Source organism: Triturus cristatus, chromosome 9 (genome assembly GCF_964204655.1).
Source record: "Triturus cristatus chromosome 9, aTriCri1.1, whole genome shotgun sequence".
Lineage (NCBI taxonomy): Eukaryota > Metazoa > Chordata > Amphibia > Caudata > Salamandridae > Triturus > Triturus cristatus.
Window position 1 is genome coordinate 343,276,925 of NC_140592.1, and position 17,329 is coordinate 343,294,253.

At 45.2% G+C, this 17,329-nt stretch overlaps 1 protein-coding gene across 1 annotated transcript in view; it reads right to left on the reverse strand.

Moving 5' to 3' along the window:
• Positions 1–17,329, reverse strand: part of ZMYND10 (zinc finger MYND-type containing 10) — a 306,520-nt gene that overhangs the window by 185,307 nt on the left and 103,884 nt on the right. The window contains exon 4 of the mRNA XM_085627752.1: positions 7,839–7,892. Coding sequence (XP_085483878.1) covers positions 7,839–7,892 — 54 coding nt within the window. The remainder of the gene's footprint in view (positions 1–7,838; positions 7,893–17,329) is intronic.

The window sequence follows — 17,329 nt, forward strand, 5'->3', positions numbered from 1 at the left end:
GCTTGTGGCTAAACTGATCTACTCATCTTCATTGCTATTACTCCTTCGAGGGTGCACTCTGGTTGTTTAACAAAATGTTAATAAACAGATTTACAAAAAAAAGGCAATAATTGGGACAAAGTCAAATAAGGCTGCTTTTCATTTCATATCAATGAAGAATAGAATATTGTGACACGCTCAAACATTATTGCACAACTCTGACCGCCCTTCTGAAGAGCCACGTGGAACATACTAAAAACTAATTCATAAAATTAATTTAAATACCATAGGACTGCAAGTAAGATAACATCTCTCTGAGGTAGCAGTATGACTAGCATCATATAGATGTAAAGGTATTGATGTGCAAAGCATATCTTCACCTGATTGAACCAATCTACCAAAGCAACTAGTCCTGAAATGTATGCTTGGAACTTTGCCTTTAGTATATATTACATTTAACTGGAATGTGGAAGGCCACCAATGGCTAAATGCAACCTTGGTGGAACTAGCATGGGTTTAGTTTACTTTGCTTGAAGAAGAAAACGCTTGAAACAGATATTTATAAATAGGATTTTCCGGTTTCAATTTCTATTTGTTGTTAGGTGTTGCAGCGTATAACGGGTTAGTAGTGAGCATTTAATACACCTTTGTGCTGCTCTATTCTTTAGACAAATGACAATGACTGACTGAAAAAAGATGTTCTACGTAGGACATGAGATATGTGTATTCTTGCAAGCCAGTGTTACACAATTGTATCCTTTGTGCCAAAAAATGAAAGGGCTAATACATTTGGGTTTATTGTCTAATGTGGGCAGATTGCTGATAAACCACATCATAGGGCAGATGTCTGCTGTGAATTAAAATGAATACTTTTACCTAAGGTTTCTTAGGTGACAGCAAATGCTCCTGCTGTTTAAAGAATCAGCTGAGTTAGTAAGGAAACTTCATGATATGCAAGATGCCTTGGGTCAGTAGAACTTAGTGATCCATGGGTTGTATCATATTCCACTTCTGTATGCAGGCCATGAATATGCCTTTGCATCTTTGTTTCACTAGATTGTGCTGCCTGCATGCACATATTACAAAAACAGACCAGTGGCCATTTCTTCATGTTCCTGAGCTACTCTGTGTGAAGTTCATACAATATCTTGTACATTTTCTGAGATAATATATGCACTGTATGCAGCACAGCAAAACCGGCGTATACACTCCTGAGTATGTGACTGGTTGCAGAATATGTCCATGATATGATCCTAGTACTTCTGTAGGAGAAGTTATGGCTAGTGGCATGCTTTGCAGAGCAGAGCAAGGTTGTGTCCTGGCCCCTTTCCTTTTTTGTCTGTATACATCAGACGGGGCAGGAACTCAGTAGAGCTCCATGTTTCGCCCTGAACTAGGAAGGGTGCCGGGTCAGATTATGTAGTATACTGAAAACATTTTTGTTTTAGAGAATGCAGATGTTGCTTCTTTGTAAAGTATGCCCCCTTTTTTTATCACTGAGGCATCCTATGCATATTGTATTCAAAGAAGTATAAGACAAAAGGCAAGCACTAAATCCTTCAACATGCAGAGTTTAAGGAGCACATTGCTAGCCTTACCGTTGGCACATTACTCAGACCATGTACCTGCTACCAATACCTACTGGGCTCATATTTTTCTTGGCAAACCATAACTTGCCTTGATACTATGTTATGCTTCAATTTTCTTGCTGTTCCACCTGTCAATTGCAGTCTCCGATGCACTGGTTCACTTAAGAGATTGGGGAGACTTCTATTAAGCTAGATTGAATGGCTACCTACCTGAAATATATTTTCACTATGTGGTCTGCCCCAAATGTTTCTTGAAAGGATCCAATACTGAGCAAGATTTCTTGTAGTAGTGAACTTGGAAACGGACCACAGGACAAGCTCCCATAGAGAAATGGGAGTTTCGCTGAGGCCGCTGAGGGATGGGGGCCCCCTAAGTCGATTCCAGACATGCATTCCATGTCAGAAGGCCAGGCATGGAAAGTCTGTCTGAAACCGACATCATAACCCCGACGGCGTAAACGCCATCCTAAATGATTTTGAGCGGCCTCAGACCGTCCGACTGGCTCCTTGAGCCCATTGGGGGCCATCCGACCAGAATGACTGACCAGTTTAAACTCTGACCGCCTTCTTTGTAATAAGGCAGTCGGAGTTTAAACCAAGGATGTTGGTCTGAAAGCCTCAGACCTGCAGTTGCAGGCTTTCCGACCGACATCCTAATCGGCCCCATAGTGTCATGCAAGCTACTTCTCTTGTTAACTACAAATTGTACGGCATGCTACACAATTGTTTTAAATGTTGTTTGAAGTGATTGGATAAATATTCAGGTTTCTGTGACTACTGTGAACCACCTGATTTTCCCATAACCTTGCTGTTCAAGAATGCGTAGCTTGACATAGGATACAAAACAAAACTTTGTTGTTTCAGTTAATAAAAACCATAACAATCTTCCAAATGACAATTAATTCCCATCTTGTTAAACTATTAAAATTCAGTTTCATATCAGAGTCTACAATATTGCTCAGCATTCCAATCTCAATATAAAGTGCATTAATTCAGTTTTTTAAAACCCTCTGTAGGTCACTTTCATACCTCGAAGGTAAATAAAAAATGGGCAAAGTCATCCAGAACATATTAATATATCAATAAAAGAATCTTCTATATTGCTGTCACTTCAAATCCTGAAATTTAATGCATTGATACAGTTAAAAAAATCGGTCTGTAAAATACTTTTATTACTAAAGGGAAGGATACTCGATTGATGTAGTCCTCCTGGGATACAGGTATTAGTAATCAAGAGTGTCTGAAATAATCATTTCATCAATGGATCAAAAGTGTGTTTTTCCTTGGTCTGGATTGACTTTTCATAAAATGTCAGAAATGTCATCATTTTACAATTCAGAATGAAATCACAAGCGTCCAAGCCTTTAATTATTGACGGTCTACACAACTGAATGCCTCTATCATTTAAGGCTTTTATCAGTAGCTATACCCGCATTGTTTTGAAAGAGGGGCATAGGCAGATCAAATGAATAAAGTCTTGCTTCACTGCACCACATAGGTTACATGTCACAAGAACATTATTGTTGGAAACCGGGCAACCGGGTTAGCAGTCACCAGGTTCCCAGCACAAAGGTAGCTTGGCTCGAGCGGTTGGGGTCAGGCACCGTGTTAAGCGTACGTCACACCCTCACAATAACCATGCGTTCATCCGTTCCAAAAACGACACTACACCGTAAAAATAATGCACGTCAAATTGAAAATATATATGTCTTTATCTTATTTTCTCTTAGTTGCAGGTTTCATTACATAAATACAAGACAATAAGATTCTCCTTGAAAGTGCAGGTCAAATAAATAATACTACATTGGAATTTCAATAAATAGGTTCAGGTCATAAATAAGCAAGGAATAAATAGTTGTGCAATAATTACAGATGGCAAATAAATACAGTCAGACAATAAATATAGCGCAGGAATAAATTAGTGGATGACAATAAATAAAGCACTTCCAATAAATAAAGTAAAACAATCAATGACAGTGACAATGCAAATCATTTACATGAGGTCACTTGGTCTTACTTTGCCCATACACAGCTTAAGGACACTTGGATGGCATGGGGGGTGTCCCACCTAGGTTGGTCAAGGCTGGGGCCTACACTGAGGCAGAACAAGAGTAATCTAAAGATCTGGCCCTCCAAACCACACAGCTCTTTATGTAGGTCACTGTACCAGTCTCAGTTCACCCCTGGCACTCTCAGGTTGGTTCTAGCACCCCTTTAGCCCCTAGAATGGTCTTTTAGGGCTCCACAGGGCCTTAGACGCCCCCTCTACCACTTACTGTCCTTTTTAAGATGATCGGCTCCACTCGGCACCGTGTCGACGCCGTGAGGCGGCTCCGGTTCGATGTCGCTGGCCGGTCTCGACTCGATGTCGCTGGGCGGTCTCGACTCGATGTCGCTGGGCGGTCTCGACTCGATGTCGCTGGGCGGTCTCGACTCGATGTCGTTGGGCGGTCTCGACTCGATGTCGCTGGGCGGTCTCGACTCGATGTCGCTGGGCGGCCTCGGCTCGATGTCGCTGGACGGCCTCGTCTCGATGTTGCCTTCCGGCGTCACAGGGACTCGGACTCCCCACTTCCTGGTGTCTCCGGAGTGCGATCGCCACTCCCGACCTCCGGCGCGCTTCACCTCGGTTTCCGGCGACTCCGGTGGGCGGACTTCACTCCCCCGTCGACGCCTCACCTCGACCTCAGGTGACTCCCGACTCGACCTCGGCGCCTCTCCTCGACCTCCGTCGGCGCCCTCACCTCGACCTCGGGTGACTCTCCACTCGACCTCCGGCGCCTCTCCACGACCTCCGTCGGCGCCCTCACCCGACCTCGGGTGACTCCTTACTCGACCTCCGGTGTCCCTCCACGACCTCCGTCGGCGCCCTCACTCGACCTCTGGCGGCTCCGGGTACGACGTCTGCTTTCTGTCAGCGCCGCTTCTCGACCTCAGGCCCCAGGTCTCCAGGCTTCTCGACGTCAGGACTCCAGGAGGACACTGCTGAACAGGTCAGGAACTTGCTGTTCTTCTTCTTTAAGGCCTGTTCCAACTTTTCAGTCCTTTAAGATGGTTCTTCTGGTCTTGATCCCACACAGGGCTCTAGGTTGGGCTTGGTCAGTAGAGACTAGCATCAAGGGTGAGTTTCTGGACCCCACTCGAAGCACTGGTTTCCACCTCTGCTGCCTTACTCCGACCTCCTTCTAACTCTGTCCTCTCTCTTCTCCAGTCAGTTGCCAACTGCCACTCTGAGATGGCCTCCCAACATTCTAAACTGCCTCCCACTGTCACAGGGTTCTAGAATGTTACAGAAGGTTCTAGAAACCTCCAGTGGGTTCTGGTGATGTCACAGGTGACAATGGGTGGCCACCATTTTGTGTCTCAGGCCCTCAGACAGAAGTTCCAGGGGTAGGGAAAATGGCTCCCTGACCCTGCATCAACACTAAAAAGTCTGGTGGTTCCCAAAAAGGAAGAATTATAACAGGGTTTGAGGCAGAAGTGGGACAAAATAAATAATAATGAGGAGGGACCACCCAAAGGGCTGACAGGTCTAACAATTATACTTCCATGTTGGCTGATCAGCTAGACTTTGTAAAAACTCAAACCTTGTGGCCATAAGCTTTTGTTTCAAATGGAATGCGTACGTTGTATATAGATATTCTGCCGGAAGAGCTGTTGTGTAAGACTGCAGGACCATCCAAACATGAGACCGCTTGGCTAGTTTGGTTTTGTCTTCTAGTAATGAGTAGGATTTAGCCATTTTGCTTATCACCCTATGGAAGACAAAAAAGGAGAGTTTTGTGCCCAGAGTTCTGTAGTATGTGTTTCCTCCAGAGCGGTTTTACAAAATTTGCCATAACTTGAATGCGGATATTTTTCCTGAGCCTACCACAAGGCATCATGTAAGTCATTGGCACGATTTAACCAGATTTTATACCAACTTTTAATGGTAGAGTGTTTTCTCCCATTATCTTGTTGTGCAAGATCAAATTCCAATTTCACCTGTGCCGGGAATACATTCCGCGGTAAATTGAAAACTTTTTTGTACACTTTCGTCTGTAGATTATCTAGAGGATGTGAGGCTTTACCATTTAGAATGGTGTTTGCATAAGCCGCTGTCGGCAGTAATTTGGTGCCCATAACTGCAAGCAGCGACTTAAAAGATGGACCCCTTAACTTTTTTGCAAGTGCACAGAATGCGTAGATCAGACCATTTGCTTTTTTCTCGAGGCATTGTTTATGAAATTGAAAGTTTAGTCGATCATCCATATATATCCCCATATATTCGTAATTGCTGACTACCCCTAAAGCTGTTTCTCCCAGCTTAATAGTGTTTCGATGTCGAAGCCGGTTCCCAAAGGACATAGTTTTTGTTTTTGTAATGTTGATTTCCAAGGCATTGTCCTTGGCAAACGTTGATAACTCATTTAGTGATCTTTGTAAACCAACTCTTGTTAGGCTGAGCAAGACTATAGCATCGGCACAGGAAAGAGGTCTAATAGATAATGGACCCAGACATGGTGGATGAGAATTTACTTGATTTAATCTTGGTGAGAGGTCTGCCACGGCTTGACAGGATTATTGGGTTGGCGTTTAGACTCTGCTTTTGAGATTGCAAGCCGATTCTGTCAGATGAAGTTATACATTATTTTAGATAGTGTTTAATTGAAATGGTTTTATATAACCAAACATTGAAATATTTTTTAATTTTTGTTACTATTTTCAAGTTTACCCACTGCAACACCCCCTGAAAAATATTTAAAGATACCTTTTTAATAGCCTTTTGTGCCTCTACAGGTATTGATGTGGCTGTTTACTGTGGGGTAGCTGCAACCTATGCAGAATTCTCCTGTGACTGCTTGTACAGTCTGCTATACAACCCACTCCACCGGTATAAACCCCCATTACTTGTTTCTGTGCAGCTATCTTGCCCCTTCTGCACCATATCACTGAACTCAATATACTTAACACAAGCTTTTCCATTGATTTTGTCTACTGCTCTATACTCCCCAAATATACTCTTGCTGCAAAACAAAATCCCCAAAAGTACACATAAAAATATAAGGCACAAAGGCAAACAAAGGCAAACAAAGAAAAGTAATCAAGGAAAATAAGCCAAATTTAATATACAGAAACACAATCACTCCAGAGAAATAAAGGGAACTAAATGCTGAAAAGAAAACTAAATTGAACAAAAAAAATCAGTGACCACTCAGGGTCCTTTTTAGGAACAAGTTTGTCTTTAAATATAGACCTGCCTCGCTCTTGTGCAGTCTAATACACCCTATATGGACACATGAAGAGATGGTGACCTTTATAGAATCTCAAATGCTCAATCACTGACTCAGATCTGACTTAGAGATGTTAGGCTTCGGTTTGGTGGCATGAAACTTTGAGAGAGATCTCAACATCTCTCCCATGCCTTAGATCTTCTTGAGAGGTCAAAAGCAAGAAGAGAACTCTATGGTGCACACACATTCTACTTAGAGTTTCAATGGGTGCCGTCGCCCAACATAAGATTTAGCCTAGGATAATTAGTAAAAGTGAAGTGCATCACACAGATTTCACACTGATACATCGAATGAACAGCAAAGTGCAGGAGGGGAGTTAGATTTTTCTCCAGAACATCAAAAACTGTTCATCTCCCTCCAAAATTATCCAAACCTTCAGTTGTCCTTAATGGAGTACCTGTGACTTTGGTATTAGTTCCAATGCTTTTTTACTTCTGTAGGAAACTTCTGTCTCCATTGATGAGTATGCTCAAGACATACAAATCACAGTTCCTGCAGGTAATTAAATTCTAACATACAACATTCACAACTAAAATGTAAATTCCAAGATCTTTGTATTAGTGTAATGCTAAATACACTGATTCTCATTAAATGCTGATGTTCATTCTCTAGAAAATAAATAAAGAGGAGAATATGAAAGAAAATGAAAGTAACAGCAAAAAAATATATAATGAAAAAGAGAGAAGGGTCAGAGAGTGACATATGGAAAAGGACGAAGGAAGAAAGAGATAGACAAGAGATTATTAGTAAGAGGTAGAACAGGTAATAAGTGATCTGTTACACAACAAAGACCAATGTGTAGAAACTATTAAAACAATAGAGAAAACACTGCATCAGGTTAAGGAACTTACTTAAAATGCATACTTATTTTTTTAGGTCTCTCAAGGTTAGAGTTGACAAGTTTAGGAATATTTTTAAACAAAGTTAACTCAAGTCACAGTTTATTCAGGTTTCAAAACAACACTCTTCACTAAATGTCAGTGGATTGTTTACAAACCTTGTGGTAGAAGATTGTCTCCAAGAGATTGATGATAGTAGCCTCATGGTGTATCTGAAACAAGAAGAAATAATTTAAAAAAAGGCAAATTTGCAGTCCTCCAGACCGGTCTCCCAGTAGGGGAGAACAGGAACTCCACTACCCTATTGCTTCATTGCATTCACACTCTATGCCCCCAATGAAATGGACCTTCTTCTTATATGCCAGCACAGCCATACATTCTATAAAAGGTAATATAAAGCTAGGATGTCCCACTCTCAAAGTCACTTCAACATAAACTTGCTATTCCAAGAAGCATTATTGATGGACCCTCGTAAACTGCCCCAGTCACACAAGCTCCCTGCTTATTGGTTCTCTGAGGATAAAGACCTGCTAAAGGTAAGATAGCTCAGCTAGCCATACATATTTTTCGAAATACTCTTTCATCTAAGGATCTTCAAGGGAATGGGCTCCCCTACCAAATCACATGTAGCTATGTAAACTCCATTTCATATACTTGGTTACAAATTTCCACATGAAAAAGAAAACAACAAACTTTCACGACCAATCTACCTTTAATGGACATGAGGAGGGGCAATTTTTCTTTTTTTTAATTATTTTTTTTACTTGGAGAGAGTTTACAGAATAATTCATAAACAATTTGCATATAAAACTACAGCTAACATCAGATTATTAGGCAAGGACTCATTGTTCAATATTTCATATATATTTACAATGTATACAAATAAGAGGAAAAAGAAAGAAAAAAAACCAAAAAGAAAACAGAAGAAAAAACGAAACAGAAAAATAATACCAGAGGATTCAATAGAATAGTAATTTCAATCTAGAATCAATTATGCCCCATCTAAAAAAAAAAATCAATCCAGAGACCATATTTCAGCTTGTCTCCTTACAGACCGGAGGGGCAATTTTTCAATGTAATTATAGCTTCATGTGGTAGCGCATTGTCATGCACAGACAGCACATTTTCCATTGCAACGGCCACTGACTTTGCACAGGCAAACTGTTTTTTCCACTGATAGAACTATATAACACACAAAAGATAATGTGTAGTGCACGGGCTTCTGTGAATATTTAACATTTGCACATCACCAAGTAAAGTGTCTTGATTTGTTTTTGATCCAATTAAAATCTCAATTTCCAGCACAATTCAGAATTACAAAAGAAAATGTGCTTTATTTTTTTCTTGTCTAAATTCTAAATGCATACAGGCCATTTACAGATAATTAAATTTTGCTGTGTTGCAAAAAATGACATCAGAGAACCTCTCCTTTCACTTTCCCTGTACTCCAGGAAGATTATCATATAATTCAGTTTAAAAACTCCTCTCACTTTGCAGTTGGGGAAATAAAAGTAAACACCAATCCTGCAGCACTTAAGCAGAATACGTAGACTGACATTTGACCTCTGTCTTTGAAGCACAGGCAATTGTGACTATTTAAACACAGAAATTAAAGGAATCTTTATTTTTTAGTTACCCGATCCACCCAAAAATCAGCTCAGTTTGGGAAACCCTGCCCTCGAAGATGTAACTTCATCTCTAAAGACCATGCTCTCGGAACTCACAGAGATAGGGGCACATGCATCAAGATAAGGAATTGTGATTCCTTAATAGTGATTTTTAAGGAATCGCTATTTAGTAGTCTCAATTCCTTATACATGTAGGAATCGCAAAAAAAATAGCGATTTCTACACATTCCCTAATAGCTATTATGGAATGTATTCCCATTCATTCCTATGGGAATGGGAATGCATTCGCAATTTGCGATTACCAAATAGGTAATCGCAAATTGCGGATGCACTTCCAAGGGTGCTTGGGGGCCTAAGGCCCCCTTGATGCACCCCCAAAACAGGTAAGTATTCACATGTGGCCGCACACATGCCCTAGGGTCATGTGTGTGCACCACAAGGTACTTTGAAAAATGCAATTTTGTGTATTTTTCTAGGGATTTGCAAGTTACCATCAACTTGAATTTGATGGTAATTTGCGAATCCTTAATGCAAAGTCGCATTTTTCAAATACTTCATGCATTGCATTTAGGGAATCACAAATTGAAATTCCCTAAATGCATTTGCAAAATAGGTAATCGAAAAAAAATGTGATTACCTATTTTGGGAATGCATTTTGGTTTGATGCATTGGAATTGCTTTTTTACCGGTGGCAAATGGGCTGATTCTGCGAATCGAGCCGTTTGCGACCGGTAAAAAGCTTGATGCATGTGCCCCAAAGAGCCTTATATCGAGAGGGTTCATTTTCATACCTTGGATTCAGGTTTTCTTACCCATTCCAGTAAAAGCCTGTTTAGTATACCGTAACAAGTTTATCAAAATGAAAGTTGGCCTGAGCAAGCAATACTTAAACCCATAAGGGCCCGATTCACACAACTAACTTAAGAAAAAATCCTAAACTTGGTATTCACAGAAGGCATTTAGTAGTAGTAGTAGTAGTAAAGTTAGGATTTTGTCTTAAGTCTGTCCTAAGTCTGTCCTAAGTCTGTCCTAAGTCTGTCCTAAGTCTGTCCTAAGTCTGTCCTAAGTCTGTCTTAAGTCTGTCTTAAGTCTGTCTTAAGTCAAACTTAAGACAAAATCCTAATGTTACTACTACTAAATTCCTTCTGTGAATACCAAAAGTAGTAAGTTTAGGATTTTGTCTTAAATTAGTTCTGTGAATCGGGCCCCAAGTTCCTGCTCCTCTTTTTCAGTCATGCATGCTACAAAGTATGAAATGACCTTCCGTCTACTGATTCTCACGAATAAGTACCCTACTTTTCCAAGGATAGTTTCTTCTTCAACTGCCCAGTCACATAAACAAGGCCACAGGTGGGAGGGTAACCACTGCCTCGACATCTATGCACACTACAGATCCAAAGGTTCTCCTATAGGGATTTACTATCAGCCCGGTCACCTTTATAAAGTACTTACAGTGCTGATGCAACAGTCAGCCTGCTCAGGCATACATTATATGTGATGAAAGCTGTATTTATTAAGCCACCATCAGTATGACATTGAAGTTTACATTTATAATACAGCACTTAAAGGGTTTATCAAGGGATGCTAGTATGGGTGGTTTTTCCTCATGCTTTGGTGTACCTCTTTTGTGCCCAGCATACCACAATGTCCCCAACACTACAGGAGACTGTCCTCATGAGAGATATCACTTACAGTAGATTAGAGAGAACATAAAATACAGACAATGCAGTAATTATTGAATAAATGGGGTTTAATCACATTTCTTAAGCCCTTAGTATCCCAGTATCATTTTTCTTTATTATTTGGTCAATTACATTACAATGCATATTCTCAAATGCTTGTCTTGTCATTTAGTAAAGTCCCCCCAGAACTAGCTTGTGCAATCTTCCATTTTTGGTTTACTGCCTTAAACTTCCCCTAGTTATGCTCCTCCACGTTATACACCTAACAATACTACGATCCCTGCTAGTTGACTCCCACCGTGGCAAGTGGATTTGCTCCCTTTTAACGGGTGCTAATCTCGAAATATTCATTTCAGTGTTCTACTAATGCTTCTCTTCCGTGGGTTCACCCTCCCCAACCCACTCCACTCATTCTATTTTCTTATGTATCCATCTTTAGTTCTGCTTCTGCCCAAGATCATGCCTCACATCCATGGTTTAAGCTAATTCCTTAACTATTGTTATCCATTTTTCAAAGTCTTCCTGTTGGACCTAACATCCGGGGGTAGCTTGGCTCGAGTGGGAAGGCCTATACCCGATAACATGTTGTGCTTGCATCACACTCATTTCACGCTTCAGCGCACCACCACCAAAAATGACGCTACACCAAGAAGTTAGAAAAGGTGGAAAAGCTTTATCTTTCCTTATTTCTCGTTTCTCTTGTCTTTCAGATCAAATCAATCAATGTTTGCTTATAACTCATTAGGGTCATATCATTCCATTGTTGCTAGATTGACTGTATAACAAATTCACTAACGTCGTAAATGAAGCCAGTAATCATAGCGCTACCCACAGCAATTACCTGGCACTTTGTATAGAGTTCACAGATTTAGTGCCGCACATAACAATGACTTCTGCGCTTTAAATTAAGTCATTAAATACAGGGCCGCCCATGGCACTGACATTGCTTTAAATAAAGTCAATAAATATTATGCTGCACATAGCGTTGACATTGCTTTAAATAAGGTCAATAAATATTATGCCGCACATAGCGTTGTCATTGCTTTAACCCCTTCAGTGCCCGCCCCTTTCCCCGCCCAGTGCCGGCCGTTGCATTAGCGGGCGGGGTCTATGACGAGCTGGACTCGTCATGGGCACAGCGCCACCGCGGCCCATGACGAGTTCAGCTCGTCATGGGCACTGAAGGGGTTAAATAAGGTCAATAAATATTATGCTTCACATGGCGTTGACACTGCTTTAAATAAAGTCAATAAATATTATGCTGCTCATGGCGTTGACACTGCTTTAAATAAAGTCAATAAATATTATGCTGCTCATGGCGATGACACTGCTTTAAATAAAGTCGATAAATATTATGCTGCTCATGGCGTTGACACTGCTTTAAATAAAGTCAATAAAGATTATGCTGCACATGGCATTGACATTGCTTTAAATAAAGTCAATAAAGATTATGCTGCACATGGCGTTGACATTGCTTTAAGTAAGATCAATAATTACAAGGCCTTTTATCCGATCCAGAAGTCAGGGGTCGCAACGCTGCATTTGCGGACTGAATGTGACTTATTTCAGAGCCTGGCTGAGGACTTCATATCCCACTCAGTGTATTATGCGGACCGAAACAGGGTTGGCTGGTTCGCCCCTATCTCCCACCAAACCCTCTCCTCTTCAGTACCTGCCCAGCAGACTTGATGAAGGGTGGCTCTGGGCCTCACTCGAGTCTCCCGCCCTCCCCTGGGGTTACCTTACTCTTCGGCCAGACATTGGCCCTTGCGCGAGGTCCTTGGCCTCCTGGCGATGTCCGGGCCGAGGGCCTTTCTTCCCCGTGGCAGTTCGGCAGGAGGGAGGGTTGAGATGCAGAGGTCCGCTCCTTCACTCGTCCCGGGTTCGCGCCCGCAGTCGCCTAAGCAGCGCGACTTGCGAGGGCACAGCCCAGTCAGCAACTCGCACAGCGGCGGGGGCGGCGTCTCGCAGTCCGCCCCCCCCCTGTCACGTGATCTGAGTACCAGAACCTCAGGCCTAGCGCGGCCCACAGGAATCCTCGGCGGCGCGCTCCGCTCACCGAGGGCCGCGTTTCAAACTACACTGGCAACGATGGGGCCCCAGTCCTCCTCACAAGCCCCTGATGACAGGAGGGGCGATCCAACGGGCCTCAGGCCGCAGCGGTAAGGGTCTCCTTATGGAATCTCCAGCGGGGGTGGCCCAAGTTAAGGGGGTGATCTACAGCTCAGGGGCAATCAACCCGGACAGCCAGTTTTCCTGGGTCTGTGGCGCTGGTCACGTTTCTACCTAGTCCAGAACAGCTGTCAGTTACAAGATCTGGGACACTCCAGGGCTCCGGGCAGAAGCAGGGTTATAGAGAATTTGGGCCAGTGATGGTAACTCCCTATCCCTATTTCCTTCAGAAGTCCTGACTAGGCAAAGTAGCCCATAAGGTTGGCTTGTTCCCCAAGGTCAGAGGATAGAGTCAGGGTTAGGTCACAAGGTAGAGGGCAGTGTCAACCGGGGGGGAAAAGCAGGCCCTAAGTACGGTCAATTCCCCCCACTAGCGCACCCACCTCCCCACTCAGGTGCCTGGCTCCTGACTACCTCACCTCACACCCACTACCTAAAATGGCCGCCGCCCCCCACCTCTATATATAGCCTGGGCCCTGACTAGCCAGAGTGACCCAGAAGGTTCTGGAACCCCTCATGACAGTCTATGGCCCAGGTTCTGAGGTGACAGTTTAGGTCACCATTTTGTAGAGGAGACCTCATCCACCCTCCATTTTGGAGAAGCACCTTGTGCCTCACCCTCAATCAGTGAGAATGGGCACCCAGGGCCTCTATGTCAGCACCAAAAAAGTAACTAGTAGACAAAAAAAATGTGAGGGTAAAGGGAAAAAAATGAGGGTTCTCGCCCCTCATTTGCATCAGCCACCTGAGGGGCCGGTGGTCGGTCTGAACTAGGAAGTGCGAGCCAAACAGGTATGGCTGCAGCTTCTTCAGGGCCCACACTACCGCAAAAGCCTCCCTCTCAATCGCACTCCACCTCTGTTCCCGGGGGAGTAGTCTCCTGGATAGGAAACCACAGGTTGGTCCAGACCCTCTTCATTGAGTTGTGACAGCACTGCCCCGATGCCATGCTCCGACGCATCCGTTTGGACGATGAATTCTTTGGAGAAGTCAGGGGCCCTGAGGACAGGTGCCGCACACATCGCTTGTTTCAAGGTGTCAAAGGCTTGTTGACCCACCTCGGTCCAGAATACCCGTTGAGGGTGCTTTTTAGATGTCAGCTCAGTCAAGGGAGCCACAATAGTTCCATATCCCTTGACGAAGCGTCGGTAGTAACCAGTGAGGCCCAGAAAGGCTCGGACCTCCGTCTGAGTCTTGGGGGGCTCCCAGGCCAGGATGGTTTCAATCTTAGCCTGGAGGGGTTGCACCTTGCCCCAACCCACCAAGTGACCGAGGTACACTACCGACCCCTGCCCGATCTGGCACTTGCTGGCCTTGATCGTCAGACCCGCCTGCTGCAAAGCCCGAAGGACAGCCTGAAGGTGACACAAATGGTCCTCCCAGCTGCTGCTGAAGACGGCGATGTCATCCAGGTAAGCAACTGAGAAAGCCTCCATCCCGGAGAGGACCTGGTTCACCAGCCGCTGAAAGTGGCAGGGGCGTTCTTGAGCCCAAAGGGCATCACACAGAACTGGTAGTGACCCTCAAGTGTGGAGAAGGCTGACCTTTCCTTTGCTCCATCTGTCAGGGAGATCTGCCAGTACCCGGATGTAAGGTCAAAGGTACTCAGATATTGGGCAGCTCCCAACCGGTCAATGAGCTCATCTGCCCTCGGGATAGGATGAGCATCGGTTCTTGTCACAGAATTCAGTCCCCGGTAATCCACACAGAACCGGAGTTCTGGGGTAGTGCCCGGCGGGGCAGCTTTAGGTACCAGTACCACCGGACTGGACCAGGGACTGCTTGAAGGTTCAATTACTCCCAACTCTAGCATCTTAGTGACTTCACCATGGATGCTAGCCTTCACTTTATCCGACAAGCGATAGGACTTAGACTTCACAGGTGGGCTGTCCCCTGTGTCCACATCATGGGTACACAGATGAGTCCTTCCCGGGATAAGTGAGAACAATGAAGCGTACTGCTCCAGAACCTGGCGGCAGTCTCTCCGCTGTTCGGGAGTTAGAGATGGTGAGAAGATCACTCCCTCTACCGACCCATCCTTCTCTTGGGACGCAAAAAGATCAGGAAGAGGTTCACTTTCCTCTTCCTCTGACCCATCAGTCACCATCATCAAAGTGACCTCGGGTCTCTCTTGGTGAGGCTTGAGGCGGTTGACATGGAGCACCCGATGGGGCTGCCTGGGGGTCTTTAGATCCACCACATAGGTGACCTTGCCCTTCTTCTCAATCACCTCAAAGGGGCCTGACCAGCGATCCTGGAGGGCACTAAGCTCTCCAGGTTCCATAACCCACACCTTCTGGCCAGGCTCCAGCTCCACCGGGTGAGCATTTCGGTCATACCATTCCTTCATGACCGTCTGGCTGGCTTCTAGGTTTTCAGAAGCTTGCTTCCATAACCTAGCCATTTGGCTCCGAAAGGCCAGCATGTAGCTCACTACATCCGGGGGAAGTTCTCTGGGAGTCTTTTCCCATCCATCCTTCATCAGGCTGAGGGGTCCACGAACAGGGTGTCCATACAACAGCTCGAAGGGGCTGAAACCCACTCCCTTCTGTGCTACTTCCCTGTAGGAAAACAGTAAACAAGGAAGGAGGACGTCCCATTTCCTCCGCAGGCTCTCGGGCAGACTCCTGATCATGCCCTTCAAGGTTTTGTTAAACCTCTCCACCAGACCATTGGTCTGGGGGTGATAGGGGGTGGAGAACCGGTAAGTAACTCCACACTCCTTCCACATGGCCCGCATGTATGCCGACATGAAGTTAGTACCACTGTCCGACACAACTTCCTTGGGGAATCCCATCCGGGTGAAAATTCCCATCAGGGCCCGTGCCACCGCAGGTGCAGTAATGGTCCTCAGAGGGATAGCCTCTGGGTACCGGGTGGCATGATCCACCAGAACCAAGATAAACCTGTGACCGGCAGACGTTGGTGGATCCAATGGCCCCACAATGTCGATGCCCACCCTTTCAAAGGGGGTGCCAACGACAGGCAGTGGTTCCAGGGGAGCCTTCAGCTTCACCCCTGTTTTCCCACTAGCTTGGCAGGTAACACACGTCCTATAAAAAGTGTCGGACGTAATCCTCATCTGAGGCCAGTAGAGTGAGGGACAAGCCAAGCAAAGGTCTTGTCTTGTCCCAAGTGTCCTGCCAAGGGTATCTCGTGAGCCAATTCCAACAGGAAGGCTCGGTAACGCTGGGGAACCACCAAGGCCCGGGATGATCCATGCACCGGAGCCTTGGGTTCGCTATAAAGGAGACCATCTTCCCAATATATGTGGAAGTTCCCCGGATCGTTACCCGCTGCTTGGGCTTCGGCCTGCCGCCGTAAGCCCTCAAGGGTGGGGCACTCCTTCTGGGCCCGACAAAACTCCTCCCTGGTATGTCCTCCCTCCACCTGCCATTCTGCAGGGGTAGGTAAGCCCTCCAGGGAAGTCACATCCCCCTCTGTGGACTCCGGGACCACCTCAGTTGCCCCATCCATCTTACGAGGTGCAGATGCCAGGGCAGGCTTCCCCTGTCCCCGTTTACCCTTTTTGGCAGCTGGTTGGGCCTTTGTCCCAGGCTACAACCTCTGTGAACTCCCTCTCTGGGCAGTCACGGACCGCGTGTTGGCACAAGTCCACTCGGGCGTCCCGAACATCTCCATATGAGCCTTGAACTCGACCTCCTTCCATGCCGTATGTTCAAGGTCATTTCCCAACAGACAGTCGACCGGCATGGCAGGGCTTACCGCAACTCGTAGAGGACCCGCAATCCCTCCCCACTCAAAGGGAATCTGGGCCACCGGATAGTGACCCTCTCGGTTGCCAGCCATCACAACCGGGTGGACTACGTTGGGAACCACCTGCTCTGGGGACACCAGCTGACTCCTTACCATAGTCATGCTGGCTCCTGTGTCTCTCAGAGCCTCCATCCTCTGGGCATTGATGGTGACCCATTGCCTGTACTTAGTAGTATTCGAGGGCACATGGGTCTTAGGAAGCATCTCACAATCCCCAAGGGACACTAATGTTAGCCCTGTCCACTCAGCTCCCTTATCTAGGGGCAACTCCTCCCCGAGCACTACGCTCGCCACCCCAGGGGTCTTTCCTCCAATTGGAGGGTGTGGCCTCTTGGGACACTTGGCATCCCCCTTGTAATGCCCAATCTCGCCACACTCATAACAACGGAC